We start from the raw sequence: 16,231 nt of genomic DNA on the forward strand, positions 1-16,231 counted from the left end.
ACATGGCTGACAACTCCAACATCTCGGGCTCGAATGCAAAGTCCCATGGGATGCAAGTAGCAAGCTGGAGGGGTGGGGAAGGGGAAGAGATAGTAGTTTACAGATGGGGAGAGAGAGACGAATGCTGTCTGGTGGAGTGTGCAGGGACTAGACTCGAGCAGGCGCTGCATCAGGAGGTTATGGGGCAGGGAGGTGTGAGAAAAACGAATAAAAAATGAGAGGATCGAGAAAAGATGAGCAGATGCATTGGCAGAGGCCTGTAAATAAACAGGGTGGGAGACAAGAATAGGGAGGAGATGATAAGACATAGGGGATGGAGGGGGTGGGGACAGTAGTTACCGTATGTTGAGGTCAGGATAATTTCAGGAGTGGAGAATATGTTGTAAGGATAACTCGCATCTGTGCAGTTCAGAATAGCTGGTGGTGGAGGGGAGGATCCAGGTAATAAAGCAGCCCTTGAAATCAAGTGTGTTATGTTCAGCTGCATGTTGTGTCACAGGGTGGTGTACTTTGACTTCAGCCACAGTTTTGCAGTGGCCATTCATCCTGGTGGACAGCTGGTTGGTAGACGTACAAATATAAGAAGCTGTTCAATGATTGCAGCCAAGCTGGTAAATGACTTGAAACAAATACTAACAAAGAGATAGAGGAGCTGGCCAGTGCTTACCTCAGCTCAGTACAGCCGATAGATACACAAAACAGAACAGAAAATTTACGTATCCTAGCTTTCAGAACTTTGTTCCTTCGTCAGGGAGAAGAGAAAGAGGGGAAGAAAGGAAAGTGGATTCAGTTACTCACAACCCAGGTTATGATGAAGCAACAGGGGAAAGGTAAACAGGGAGGGTAGCAAAGATGGAGGCATGGGTGTCAGAGGGAAGCCAAAGATATTCTACTGTAAGTACTGTGCCAGCTTCAAACGAAAGAGGATGCATACAGAAGTAAATGGGTATATAGTATAAAGATAAACACAACTCCCATTTACTCTTCAGTCTTCTCCTCTTTCCCTTTCGTCTTCAGCCATTCACACATCTTTTCATCCATTATAGCAGCAGTAACTGAGCTAACAACTGTGCCAGACACTTGTCTTATACAGGGTGTTACAAAAAGGTACTGCCAAACATTCAGGAAACATTCCTCACACACAAAGAAAGAAAATATGTTACGTGGACATGTGTCCGGAAACGCTTACTTTCCATGTTAGAGCTCATTTTATTACTTCTCTTCAAATCACATTAATCATGGAATGGAAACACACAGCAACAGAATGTACCAGCATGACTTCAAACACTTTGTTACAGGAAATGTTCATAATGTCCTCCGTTAGCGAGGATACATGCATCCACCCTCCGTCGCATGGAATCCCTGATGCGCTGATGCAGCCCTGGAGAATGGTGTATTTTATCACAGCCATCCACAATACGAGCATGAAGAGTCTCTACTTGGTACCGGGGTTGCGTAGACAAGAGCTTTCAAATGCCCCCATAAATGAAAGTCAAGAGGGTTGAGGTCAGGAGAGCATGGAGGCCATGGACTTGGTCCGCCTCTACCAATCCATCGGTCATCGGATCTGTTGTTGAGAAGCATACGAACACTTCGACTGAAATGTGCAGGAGCTCCATCGTGCATGAAACACATGTTGTGTCGTACTTGTAAAGACACACGTTCTAGCAGCACAGGTAGAGTATGAAATCATGATAACGTGCTCCATTGAGCGTAGGTGGAAGAATATGGGGCCCAATCAAGACATCACCAACAATGCTTGCCCAAACGTTCACAGAAAATCTGTGTTGATGACGTGATTGCACAATTGCATGCGGATTCTTGTCAGCCTACACATGTTGATTGTGAAAATTTACAATTTGATCACAATGGAATGAAGCCTCATCCGTAAAGAGAACATTTGCACTGAAATGATGATTGACACATTGTTGGATGAACCATTCGCAGAAGTGTACCTGTGGAGGCCAATCAGCTGCTGATAGTGCCTGCACACACTGTACATGGTATGTAAACAACTGGTTCTCCCGTAGCACTCTCCATACAGTGACGTGGTCAACGTTACCTTCTACAGCAGCAACTTCTCTGACGTTGACATTAGGGTTATCGTCAACTGCGCGAAAAATTGCCACATCCATTGCAGGTGTCCTCTTCGTTCTAAGTCTTCCCCAGTTGCGAGTCATAGGCTGGAATGTTCCGTGCTCCCTAAGACGCCGATCAATTGCTTCGAATGTCTTCCTGTCAGGACACCTTTGGTCTGGAAATCTGTCTCAATACAAACGTACTGCACCACGGCTATTGCCTCGTGATAATCCATACATCAAATGGGCATCTGCCAACTCCGCATTTGTAAACATTGCACTGACTGCAAAACCACGTTTGTGATGAACAGTAACCTGTTGATGCTATGTACTGATGTGCTGATGTGCTTGATGCTAGTACTGTAGAGCAATGAGTCGCATGTCAACACAAGCACCGAAGTTAACATTACCTTCCTTCAATTGGGCCAACTGGCGGTGAATCGAGGAAGTATAGTACATACTGATGAAACTAAAATGAGCTCTAACATGGAAATTAAGCATTTACGGACACATGTCCACATAACATCTTTTCTTTATTTGTGTGTGAGGAATGTTGGCCGTACCTTTTTGTAACACCCTATATACCTCTTTACTTTTGGATGCATCCTCTTTGGTTTGAAGCTGGCACAGTACTTACAGTAGAATATCTTTGGCTTCCCTCTGGCACCCATGCCTCCATCTTTGCTACCCTCCCTGTTTACCTTTCCCCTGTTGCTTCATAACCTGGCTTGTGAGTAACTGAATCCATTTTCCCTTCTTCCCCATTTTTTCCCCCTCTCTCCTCCCTGGTGAAGGAAAAAAGTTCCGAAAGCTAGGATACGTAAATTTTCTGTTCTGTTTTGTGTATCTATTGGCTGTACTGAGCTGAGGTAAGTACTGTCCAGCCCCTCTATCTGTTTGTTAGTATTTGTTTCACATCTTTATATGAGATTTTCCGTTGATCATTCTGGTAAATGACTTGACAGACATAGTCTGCAAATAGGTCTCACGTACCATTTCCCCTCACAATTCCGATCCTCCCACCACCCCTAAAAACCAGCTACAAAGGAGTGTCCCCTTCGTCACCCAGTAGCACTCCTTACTGGAACAACTACCACATCTTTTGCCAGGGCTTTGAATACCAATCGCCGTGCCCTGACATGACGGACATCCTACCCGAGTTACTCCCCCCCCCCCCCCCCCCCCCCCCGTTCACCCATCCCCACCTGTACCCCCACCGTTGAAATGGTGTTCAATCACCCTCCCAATCTCTGCAACATCCTAGTCCATCCCTATACCACCCAATCTGAACCCCTTGCCACAAGGATCATCCCTGTGGAAGATCCAGGTGCAAAACCTGACAATCCACCCACCCAGCACTTCCTATACCAGTTGTGTCACAGGTTTGTCCTATTTGTCAGGGGACAGGCCACCTATGAAAGCAGGTAACTTACAGTCCCCATACTCTCCACCCAAGAGTTTCCACCTTCTATGTCCTATCAACTCCTCACCATTCTTATCTCCCATCTTGTTTATTTGCAGCCTTCTGCCAATGCATCCGCCTGTCTTTCCTCACTCCTCTTGTTTTTTGTTCCTTTGTTTCCCCACCCCTGTGCCCCAAGACTCCTGATGCTGTACCTGTTGGAGTCTAGTCACTACACACTCCAGCAGACATCATTCATCTCTCTCCCCACCCGCACACTACTATACTTTCTCCTTCCCCTTCCTACCCCACTCCAGATAGCAGCATACATTCCACATGATGTTGTATTCCAGTCTGCGATGCTGGAGTTGTGTGTGTGTGTGTGTGTGTGTGTGTGTGTGTGTGTGTGTGTGTGTGTGTGTGTTTACTGACGAAGGCTGTGGCCGAATGCTACATGTGAGCAGTCTTATCTATTCCTACATTGTTGATATTCCTACCTGGAGTTTCCATTGTTTAATCTGTGTCTTCTGTTACAGTTTTTGTCCTGTGCAGTACCCTCAGGTACCATGGAAGCTACGCCCTGATGTGTAACAGATGTCATATCATCCTGTTCCTCCTCCTTGTCAGTGTTTACTATATATTTCTTTCCTTGCCAATTCTGTGCAGAACCTCCTCATTCCTTACCTTATCAGTTCACATTATTTTCATCCTTCTTCTGTAGCACCACATCTCAGATGCTGCAATTCTCTTCTTTTCTGGTTTTCCCAAAGTTCTTGTTTCACTACCCTAGAATGCTGCACTCCAAATGTACATCCTTAGAAATGTATTCCTCAGAGTAAGGTCTGTGTTTGATACTAGTAGACTTCTCTTAGCCAGGAATGCCCATTTTGCCAGTGCTAGTCAACTTCTTCTTGTCATCCTTGCTCTACCCATTGTGGGTTATTTTGCTGCCTAGATAGCAGAATTCCTTAACTTTGTATGAACCCCAGTTCTTAAGTTTAGTTTCTGACTATTCTCATTTCTGCCACTTTTCATTATGTTTGTATGTATTTGATTTTCTCTCATTCCTTATTCTATACTCATTAGACTATTCATTCCATTCAGTAGCTCCTGTAATTCTCCTTCAGTTCCACTGATGGTAGCAAAGCCCACAGTGACTCTGTCATCGATATGAGTTAAATTTGAATTTTAATCCCACTTTTGAACCTTTCTTTTATTACTGTCTTTACTACTATGAAATATTGATTGTACAGTAGGGCTAAAAGACTACATCCGTGTCTTACAGCCATTTTAGACCGAGCACATCATTCTTGGTCTCCCAGTCTTATTGTTCCCTCTTGGTTCTTTAACATACTGTATATTATCCATCTTTCCCTCTAGCTTAATCCTATTTTTCTTAGAATTTTGAATGTCTTGCACCATTTTACATTGTCAAATGCTTTTTCCAGGTCAACAAATCATGTGAATGTATCTTGATTTTTCTTCAGTTTTGCTTTTGTTACTAAGCGCAATGTGAGAACTGCATCTCTGGTGTATTTACCTTTGCTAAAACCAGAGCGATTGTCATCTAAAAGGTCCTCAGTTTTCTATTCTAATCTTTTGCATATTGCTCTTGTCAGCAACTGATATACTGGTTGAGTGATGATTCTCATACTTGTCAGATCTTGCTATCTGTAACATTATGTGGATGATGTTTTTTCAAAAACCTGATGGTATCTCTCCAGTTTCACACACCCTTGATTTTAGAAATTCTGATGGAATGTTGTGTATCCCTTCTGCCTTGTTTGATCTTAAGTCATCCAAAGTTCCATTAAATTCTGATGCTAATACTGGATCCCCTAACTCTTTCCTGCTGAGTCTTGTTTCTTCCTCTATCACTTCATCAGATGAGCCCTCCCCCTCATAGAGGCCTTCAGTGTCCTCTTTCCACCTGTCTGTTCTCACCTATCCATTTAACAGTGGAATTCCTATTGCACTGTTAATGTTAGCACCCTTTCTTTTAATTTCACCACAGGTTGCCCTGAGTTTTCTATATGCTGAGCCAGTCCTTCTGATAATCATTTAGGTTTCGATTTCATCACATTTTTTGTGTAGCTTCCCTGCACTTCCTATTTATTTCATTCCAATGTGACTTGTATTTCCATATTCCTAAATGTCCCTCAACATTTTTGCACTTCCTTCTTTCTTCGATCAAGTGAAGTATTTCTTCTGTTACCCATCGTTTATCTGCAGTTACACTGTGTGATCAAAAGTGTCCAGACACCTGGGTGAAAATTACTTACAAGTTCCTGGTGCCCTCTGTTGGTAATGCTGGAAAATGGCATCCCAATCTTCATGAAGTGCTGCACTGAGGAGAGGTATTGATGTCAGTCGGTGAGGTCTGGCAAGAAGCCGGTGTTCCGAAACGTCCCAAAGGTGTTCTGTACGATTCAGGTCAGGACTCTGAGCAGGCCAATTCATTACTGGGATGTTACTGTCATGTAACCACTTCACTACAGGCTGTGCTTTATGAACAGGTGCTCGATCGTGTTGAAAGATGCAATCACAATCCCCGAATTGTTCTTCAGCAGTGAGAAGCAAGAAGGTGCTTAAAACATCAATGTAGGCTCGTGCTATGATAGTGCCACACAAAACAACAAGGGGTGCAGGCCCCCTCCTTGAAAGGCACGAGTGCCTCATAACACCACCGTCTCCGAATTTTACTGTTGGCACTACACATGCTGGCAGATGACGTTCACCAGGCATTTGCCACACCCACAACCTGCCATCGGATCACCAAATTGTATGCCATGATTTGTCACTCCACACAACATTTTTCCCATGTTAATCGTCCAATGTTTATGCTCCTTACACCAAGCAAGGTGTCATTTCTACTGGTGTGATGTGTAGCTTATGAGCAGCCGCTTGATCATGAAGTCCAAGTTTTCTCACCTGCCGCCTAACTGTCATAGTACTTGTAGTGGATCCTGATGCACTTTGGAATTCCTGTGTGATGGTATGGATAGATGTCAGCCTATTACACATTAAGACCCTCCTCAACTATCGGCACTCTCTGCCAGTCAACAGACACAGTTAGCCTGTACGCTTTTGTGCTCTACATGTCCATTCATGTTTCCACTTCACCATCACATTGGAAACAGTGGACCTAGGAACGTTTGGGAGTGTGGAAATCTCATGTACAGATGTGTGACACAAGTGATACCCAATCACCTGACCACGTTCAAAGTCCTTGAGTTGCATAGAGCGTCCCATTCTGTTCTCTCGTGATGTTCAATGACTGCTTATGCCACTGATATGGAGCAACTGGCAGTAGGTGGGAGCACAATGCACCTAATATGAGAAACATATGTTTTTGTGATTGTCTGGATACTTTTGATCAAATAGTGTACCTTCCTTGTAAATACACTTTTCTTTCCAAGTTCTGTGATTGCTCTTTGTAAAGATGTCCATTCCTTTTCAGCTGAACTGCCAACTGAGCTATTCATTTATAGCCTCAGAAAACTTTAAGCATTTTCCCACATCTGACTTTTTCCAAATATAACTGCTACTCTTGTGATTCTTTAACAGACTATTCACTATTACTATCTCAAATGTGTTGCAGAACTCAAGAAGTCATCCTCCTCTCTCATTTCTGCTACTAAGCCCATATCCTCCCATAGCCATTTGTTCTATTCTTTCCGCTACAACTGCATTCCAGTCCCCCATGACTATTAGATTTTCATCTTCCTTCACATACTGAATTATCCGTTCATTATCCTCAAATAACTTCTGTATCTCTTTATCTTATGATTGCAGATTCAGCTTGTATATCTGAACTATTGTTATCAGTTCTGGTTTGCTGTCGATTCTGTTGAGAACAACTCTATCACTGATTTGTTCAAAGTAAGTCATTCTCTGCCCCACTTCTCTACTCATAATGAATCCTACTCCTGTTGTATTGTTTTCTGGTGCTGCTGATACAACCCTATACTAACCTGACCAGAAATCCTTGTCTTCTTTCTGCTCCACTTCACTGACCCCCCTACATCTAGATTGAGTCTTGGCATTTCTCTTTTCAGATTTTCTTCCTTCCCTACTGTTTTCGAACTTTAACATTTCCCATCCCGATTTGTAGAATGTTACCCTTTCAGTAGCTACTCAGTCTTTTTTCATGGTCACCTTCCACTTGGCAATCCCCACCCAGAGATCCAAATGATGGACAAATCTGGTATCTTTTGCCAATGGAGAGATCATCACTTCTTCAGTTATAGGCCCCGTGTCCTGTGGATATACATTATGTGTCTGTAAGGTAATGTTTTCCTTTCCTTCTACATCCTGATGATCATTGCTGGTTCTTCCACATTTTAAGGGCACTTTCCCACTTCAAGGACAAGAGAGTGCCCTGAACCGCTGTCCTCTCGTCCACCCTCTTTGGCAGTGCAGTTGGCAGAATGAGATTGACTTCTTATACTGAAGGACATAGGCTACTGTTGCTGGTGATTTTTTATTCAAAATTTAAGCAATGGTGAGATTTGAACCCAGGACCCAGGAAGTTTTGATAAGTAGCCCTAGACCATGGGTTGCACACCTGCTACCTAACATTAACTTTTCTCTTCTCTCTTCCGTCCACACCACTCCCTCTCCATCCAGACCATGTAACGGCTTCTCTCACCACCTCTCCTGCCGCTTCTCCCATGCAGACATTCTCTATCTCCCTCCCTCCCTCCCTCCCCTCTCTCTCTCTCCCTCCCTCCCTCTCTGTCTCTCCCTCCCTCCCTCCTCCCCCATCTCCTTCCTCTCTCCCCCTCCCTTTCTCTCCCCCCCCCCCCCCTGATTCTCTCTCCATCCCTCCCACAGTCTCCCCCCTTTCCCTCACCTACCCCTTTCTCTCTTTCCTCCCTGTCTCCCTCTTCATCTCCACCTTCCTCTACTTTCCTTCGCTCACTACCCCCTCTCTGTCTACCACTTACATGCTCTACCATCTCAACCCCTTTCATATTTTTGTGCAGCTGCTGAGTTATCTGTTGAAAAACCTGACTCACACTATCCCACTACCCCACTACCCCTCCTTGCCTCGTGTATCTTCCACACCCCATTCCCACCTCCATCTGCCCAGGCAACTGCTCTCAGCTATTGATAATCAACAGTCAGTTTCACCGCGGATGTGGGTGTGCATGTCTGGGTGTCTGGTTTGTTGGTGTCTGTGAATGTGTGTACTTTTGCTAGAGAAAGAGGCAGAGCTTGAAAGCTAATGTAAATACTGCTTTTTGTAGCCTGTTTCTATGTGCCATACATCAGTCAACTATAGGTGATTGATTGCATTTTATCATTAGTATTATTTGAGTAAGTAGTGTGGAAACAAGTTCCAACTTTTTTTAGGCTTCCTTACCGGTGGTAATTATTAGTGCTACTGGGTGAACTTCTGTTTGTGTTTGACAGTTCAAATTATTCAATATTATAATGTCAGTTGCACCAACTGGATTATGTGAGATATAAGGGTTTCTGTAACCATTTTTTGTAATTTGTATTAAATTATTTTGAATCTGTTTGGGGTTGTGTACATGGGAAAGTGTGGCCAAGTACTGTGTGGATGTGTATCCCACTAAAAGAAAAAAAAGTTTAGAGTTCAGTAAAAAAAGAAAAACAATGTGGCCTGTGGTTGGTTTTTCATATTAAACTTTATGTCCCCTTTTATATCTATTGGTGAAGCCATAACTGAAGAGTGGCATGTACACTTGAATTAGACCATTAGTTGGAGTCACAAATGATGGTAATCAAGTTTATGCTTTTCTGCACACCCAACATCATGCATTGTCTGACAGCCAGTGAGTGTTCAGTGGTGTTCTGAGCTCTCTGTTGTGAATATCACAACAGGTGTGCACTTTAAACATGGTTGCACGAGTTATTTAATGCATTTTTATTCCATTTGGTGCATGTTGTCTTAGCTGATGATGGTGGTAAGTGATGCATTCTACATAAAGAAGTGAGAACCATAATTTGCAGGATACATGTTCTCTTCAAGTGCAAAACCCCTCTATGTGCATACCGCAAATGCCACTTGGAATCTGCAACACTGCAATCTCCATCCGTTCTTCGACCTGCGCAGACTGCTTTCATTTGTGAACAGCCTATAGTACATCATTGTGGTGTCCAATTTAAGTTTTTGGTTAATGACTGCTTTCTTTTATTTCAGTGTGATAGTTTGTTATTTTAAAATACCATCCATGGTCATTTTAATGAAATGCATTTATCATTTTTCTTGTTTTAATTTCTTAAATGTCATTACCTCCATGAGAAAATTCTTTGTATTAACAGAACAGCAAGCTTCATATGTATTTTTCTTTGTTACCCACAGACCTGTCCACTAGCGAAATGTTGGTGAATATGAGTTCCTCAACACTAGAAGAGTATTATCCAGCAATAGCTATAGCAACTTTGATGAGGATTATACGCGATCCAACACTGTCACAACATCACACAATGGTTGTGCAGGTAAGACAGTCTTCCATGAAGCCATTAAATTATTATGTAATGTGTACAGTTCAGTGAAGTATACCACTTAACCCATATTTTAAATACTGTCATAGCCTTAGTTTATGTCAAGAAATTACACTAACTTACTTTTTGATTGTTTGTACTTTCAGAGTAATGACCATAAGGATAGCATTTGTTTTCAAATTGCTGGATGTCATATTATTAAAAATTAAAATGATATTGTCTGTATTTATTATGTAAAAACCAAACATGTTCACCAGTTACTGTTTACATGAAGATCGAATGTAAATAATCTGCAATCACATGAACTCATATAAAATGTGTTCATTTCATATCAACAGTGCAGGTACAACGTGTACATAAAGTACTGCATTCTGTTGAAAAAAATCAGAATGTGCAAGTAGCAAATAAATAAATGATTTTGCCTAGTCAGTCCTTGCCCAGTTATGTGATACACTGTAACAGTATTTCAAGTTATATTATTACTACTTGTGCCACTTTAACACTTTTTTCTCTATCCTTTTTCCCTTTGGTTCATACAGCTATGAAAGTGTGAAAGCATTACATTTTACTCTGTGTGCTGCAGTACATTCTGCTGTTGCTTCTTTCAATTTTGGCAGCTTGTTGTCACTTTTTGTAATATTTAGATTGTAACTAGCAGAAAAATCTATCAGAAGTATAAGATTTGTAATATTTTACTTCATTGTATTCTCACTGACTCTGCTACATTTTTCATAGTACATAATATCATAGCAAATATATTTAAATATACCTCACCAATTTAACATATTTTAATACATTTATCATCATCACTTGAACATTACACACACACACACACACACACACACACACACACACACACACACACACAAACTGCTTAAACATTGTCACACTTAAGCAGTGTAGTAGAACGATATCTTAGTGTACTGCTTATTTTTATGCTACTAACAAAAAATATATAAATGTAATAGTCCTATTATCTTGTTTTGAGAATAATGAATAGACTTGTAACTTGAAATAACTGTTTATTGGAACATGACAAACCACTGGAATTTTTCTTCTTCCAAGTACTTATAAGCCTTGTGGTTATATTTCAGGCTGTAACATTTATCTTTAAATCACTTGGTATTAAATGTGTCCCATACATTTCTCAAGTAATGCCAAGTTTTCTCAATGTGGTGCGGACAGCCGATGTCAACTTTCGTGAATTTTTATTCCAACAATTGGCAGTTCTGATAGCTATAGTCAGACAGCATATCAGAAATTACCTTGATGACATATTCACCTTGATAAAGGTATGTATGTTCAGGTTTAAGGAATGGATTTAAGTTTAAGGGATACATATGGTTATAAATTTTAAAATTCAACTGACTGTAATCCATGTTTTACTGTGTGGCAAGATCTCTTATTTACATACCTTTTAAAATAAGTTTAGTATGAACACAAATTCAGTTCCCATCTGCAGCTAAGACAACTTCTCTCAACAGTTAGATCACAATCCCCAGAGAAAGATAGATAAACAGGAAGATAGAAGAGAGAGAGAGAGAGAGAGAGAGAGAGAGAGAGAGAGAGAGAGAGATTGATTGATTGTACATGTGAGTCCTGTGTACTGTGTATAAGCTTTCATCAAGAACAGAAATTCGATAAAGAAGATGAAGGTGGTTTTCAATGCCTCCTATACGCTATAAGTGATTGTTTGCTCATACTAATTTTTTCTGCTGTTGGTATTCAACACACATGGATGAAAGTGATGTATGTTTCAGGAATTTTGGACTATAAACAGTCCCTTGCAGACAACATTAATTTTATTAGCAGAACATATAGCTGTGGCTTTGGGAGCAGAATTTAAGATCTATCTTCCTCAGCTGATGCCTCAGATCCTTCGCGTTCTTGCACATGATGTGAGCAAGGATAGGGCTGTGACAGTGAAGGTAAATATGTTACTTTTGTATGAAAAAAATTAAAAGAAACTATGCAAAGGGCATTATTTCAAATTCTTAGTATTGCTGACTTTTAGTGTTCTATTTTTGTAGTTGCTGTGGGATGTTAAAAGTTGCAGGAATAACATCAGAGGTTTTTAATAAAGTATGCTCCAAGATACGGTGGAAAAGTAAATTAGGAGCTTATGACGTTCGCCTGCTTTATTTCTTCGTTGATGATCTTCAGTGTCGGCGTACTGCGTTGTGCCACTGGCTGAAAAATGGTCGGGATGGGGGGGGGGGGGGGGGGGGGATTTCAACACTGACTGCTGCAAATAATGTAGCCAACAGATGCAAAGTTGTGTTTTACAGTTCTTTACTTTCACTGTTAGCAGCTCCCCAATATACGCAATTTATATGGCCAGTCCTCCGTTGTTTAATTTTTGACAAGCCCCATTAATAGTTTTCAGGCATATGTCAGCTTACTGTTACAATACCTTATTGTTGAATATCTATGCACAGTAAAAACTGAACAACATAGTTCACAGTTTTTGCCACATAATATGGTAATGTTACACTTATTTCACATTTAAGTTGATGCATTGCTGTTGATCTAACCAATACGGGTTCCTCGTCTGAAACTTGGCTGTGGACTGACTGTCTCAGGATCAAAAACTGGTCCTTTATATATCATCACAATAAAAGGTACTGAAAATATACACTGTTTGATGTTTAAATTACTGAAATTACAATTAAAACATCACTCATTAAATTAACTGAATACATTAAAAAATTAAAATTCATTCCTTTTAACAGTTTCTTCTACTACGAGAGTTAGGCCGAATTATTTGTTTAAATGATGAAATTAACATATATAGTTATGCAAAAATTGCTTTGACAAAACTGGTAATTACTTTGGAATTAATGGAGGGCTGGCTTTGCTAACATGTTTTTGAATAGAGCCAAATAAACACTTAAAAGATGCCAGTGTTTTGTCTTCCAAATGTTTATAATTAGTACAGAATTTATATTTGTTTATAAGTCAACAACAGAATTTAAGTTACAAAATGATTATGGATTTCATCCTATAACAAAGATATTAACTAGGAATAGTTGAAGTAAATCAGGAAATTAATTACATACCCAAAACTAAGCACAAAATTAGATCTGGTGAACTGTTCTTTAAAACTGAGGGCCAGCCTTTCTATTTTATGAAAATGCAGATTATACTCACATATGTTAATGGTAATTAATGAAAAAATGAACTTTAAGGAGGCAGATAGCAAAACAAGAGGGGAAGTAAAAATATCCCAGCTTGCTTCATCACAAGCTATATGCAGTACCTTTATCTTGGCCAAAAGAATTATTTATTTATTATTTATAGATTTTCTCAGTTCGTGGACTAAGTGTTGTGTTGTCCTCATCATCATTTCATACTCATCACTGGCATGCAAGTTGCCCAATGTGGCATCATCTGCAATAAGACTAGAACTCGGCAGCCAAATTTCCCCAGATGGGGCCTCACGGCCAACAATGCCATACAATTATTTTATTTTATCAAGTCCAGAATAAAGGAAGCCATAGCCTCTTCAGTTCTGTGTCTCAACTCTGAAAAATTGTTATTTAGTGCCAGAAAGTTGACACAATGATTTATAAAACCCCTAAAGGGAAAAAATGCATGGTGTGAGGTCAGGTGAAGGTGGAGGCCAGCGGAAAAGAGCTGCATCGTATTGACCATTACAACAAATCCAGTGATCAGAGACTTCAGTGTTCAACCAGTCTCATACAAAGAGATGCTAATGGGGAGGGGCACCATCTGATTTCCAAATAAAGTTTTAGGTTCACCTTTTAATTGGGTAAAGAGCCAGTCGTACCATGTATTCATATAAGCCACACCTGTTATGGTAGCTTTAGTGAAAAAAAATTGTATGTACACTTTACATCAGGACAAAGTGCAGAAAACATTTAATTTTGGGGAATCCCTTTGATATTGCTCAGCTTCTTGAGGATGTTCTGACTGCAGATACGAACATTGTGAGTACTTACTTTCCCACTTACATGAAAAGTTGCATCATCACTGAACACCTATTGCAACACTTCATTTGTAATGCTATAAAGTACACAAGAGTAATCTGGCTTTAAAACTTGTACCAACTTTAAACGTTTTCTTAAAACGTTCCGTACTGTCGTTCTTTGACAACTGAAGTTCAAGACTCGCTTTCTGAACGTACTTTTTAAGACTATGAAGGTAAGGTGCTCTGACACAGTCAACATCCTCTTCAGACACTTTCAGTTGTCCTGTGCTTTTCCCTTGACATGCCCATCCAGTAATTTTGAATTGACTCTACCATTAGTGGATGTTTCTGCCACATGGGGGATCTTAGTTAAACTTTAAATGAAACTCCCATTGAACTGAAATGACAGATTCGCTCTTAGCAAACTGCAGAACACAAAATGCTTTACACTCAGGGGTTGCCATTCAGCTGCAACAAAGCTTGTAGTTGATACTATCAAAATTTGTAGCTTGGGCATTCTTTTATGGACATTCTTTATAATGCAATTCATTTTTCAAGAAGTTTAGAAAGTCGAGTTATGCCTTTTGCACATGATTTTCCTTTCTAGAAGATGATGTAGATGATGATGATGAATGGATTATGGTAATTTATGGGTACATGTATTACATACTCAGCTTCAAACTCTACATTACTCTGATTATCATTCTGCAGTATCACAAGCAGAATTTTTTTTGTTCACCAACAGCCACATTTTTTCATATTAATGTATGGCATTTTGTCCAATTGAACTAGGAGAATTCTGGTTTTATCCTTGTTGATGAATCCTATCAAATAATTTATCTAGTGTTTTAATAATTATATTACTTGTATCTTATTTAGTATTCAGCCTGTATTTTGTCTTTTAATTCTGGACAATCACAGGCATTGCTCCCTTCTCAGAAACATGAGAAGCAAAATATTTATTATCAACTACAATATATTGCTAAAAAGCACACAGATTTCCACCTTGAAACCCAGTGTGGAAATTCTACGTGTAGATATATAATGACAAAAAGTGACTGACAATAATACATGTATATAGTGTAAATGATTTTTCGTGTAGATATATAATAACTAAAAGTGATTGACAATAATACATGTATATAGTGTAAATGATTTTTCAGTTACACTCTTTAATGGGGCGGGCAGGAATCCTGCACGTGTGTGGTGCACTTGCTCGTGCGAAGTTAACAGGTATTCTGCGTGCACACAGGGGCAAGTTGGCCACCCGCTTCTCTTCCCTCCCCACCATACCGTCTCTTCGCTCCTTCCTCCATAAGCATTTTGTTTCCTAGCTTGCTTTATTGACTGAAGGAATAAGGTTAGTAGGAGTGCTTGAAAGAAATCATGGTTTGAACAAGTACCTATTACCTATGATATGTTTTATTTAATTATCACAGGTGGAGTTTACATTACGTTTAATGTCTGGAACAAAATTTCTACATACGGACAAACTCAAACAGTTACGTAAATTTTCATCACTGATGTTTGATCTTAATTGAAACTTACTAATTTTCATAACAGAAAAAAAATCTCTCACAAACGTATGTCGAGCCAAACATTGACATTATCTTCACGGCTTCACGAGGAAACTCTTGCTGTGTAAAGTCGTGATAAAAGTCTATTACACGTCTTGCCAAAAGGAACTTGTCTCTCAGGTGAGAATTACACTATAGATCCATTAATTCCATTTGCAAATTGGGATGAATATCATCTACAGAAACAGCAAATGGTCTCAAGCATCATTCAAAAGCTTGAGATAAATATGATATATCCCCAAATCACTTGAGAAATTCCTCTTTTATTGCACTAAGTATGGAAACATATTCTTTGCAATTCTATTCTCGCACAGTAGACAGAGTAGGGAAATGCACTGCGTTCCCTGACAAGAGCTGTCGTTCCCACAACTCAAGCTTGTTAGTGAAAGCTTGCTCCTTTTCAGCCATTTCACAAATTAGCGGATTTTCTCCTTGCAAACTTGTGTTCAGTGCATTCATATGTCCAGTAATGTCCACTAAAAATGCAAGGTTGGCAACTCACTCTGGATCTTCTAACTTGGGATCGTACCTTCCTTTGTCCTTTAAAAACTGATTTATTGGTATTCTCAGCTCAAAAAATCTTTTGAGTACATTATCGCAGCTAAACCAGCGGCCTTCACTGTGGTATGGTATGTCACTTTACTCTTCCCCAATTTCAGCTAAATATGTTTGAAACTGTCTATGTGTAAGCCCGTGGGATCTCAAATAATTAACTGCCCGAATAACCATTTGCATGATGTCCCCCAGTTTTGCTGCTTTTGCACAG

The 16,231-nt window shown here is 40.1% G+C and overlaps 1 protein-coding gene across 4 annotated transcripts in view; it reads left to right on the forward strand.

The window, feature by feature from the left end:
* Nucleotides 1-16,231, forward strand: part of LOC126337021 (serine/threonine-protein kinase mTOR) — a 236,436-nt gene that overhangs the window by 80,771 nt on the left and 139,434 nt on the right. For all 4 annotated transcript variants that reach the window (XM_050001292.1, XM_050001294.1, XM_050001291.1 and 1 more), the window contains 3 exons: nt 9,815-9,951; nt 11,052-11,249; nt 11,718-11,885. In XM_050001292.1, coding sequence (XP_049857249.1) covers nt 9,815-9,951; nt 11,052-11,249; nt 11,718-11,885 — 503 coding nt within the window. The remainder of the gene's footprint in view (nt 1-9,814; nt 9,952-11,051; nt 11,250-11,717; nt 11,886-16,231) is intronic.

The sequence above is a fragment of the Schistocerca gregaria genome, chromosome 2, assembly GCF_023897955.1.
Source record: "Schistocerca gregaria isolate iqSchGreg1 chromosome 2, iqSchGreg1.2, whole genome shotgun sequence".
Taxonomy (NCBI): domain Eukaryota; kingdom Metazoa; phylum Arthropoda; class Insecta; order Orthoptera; family Acrididae; genus Schistocerca; species Schistocerca gregaria.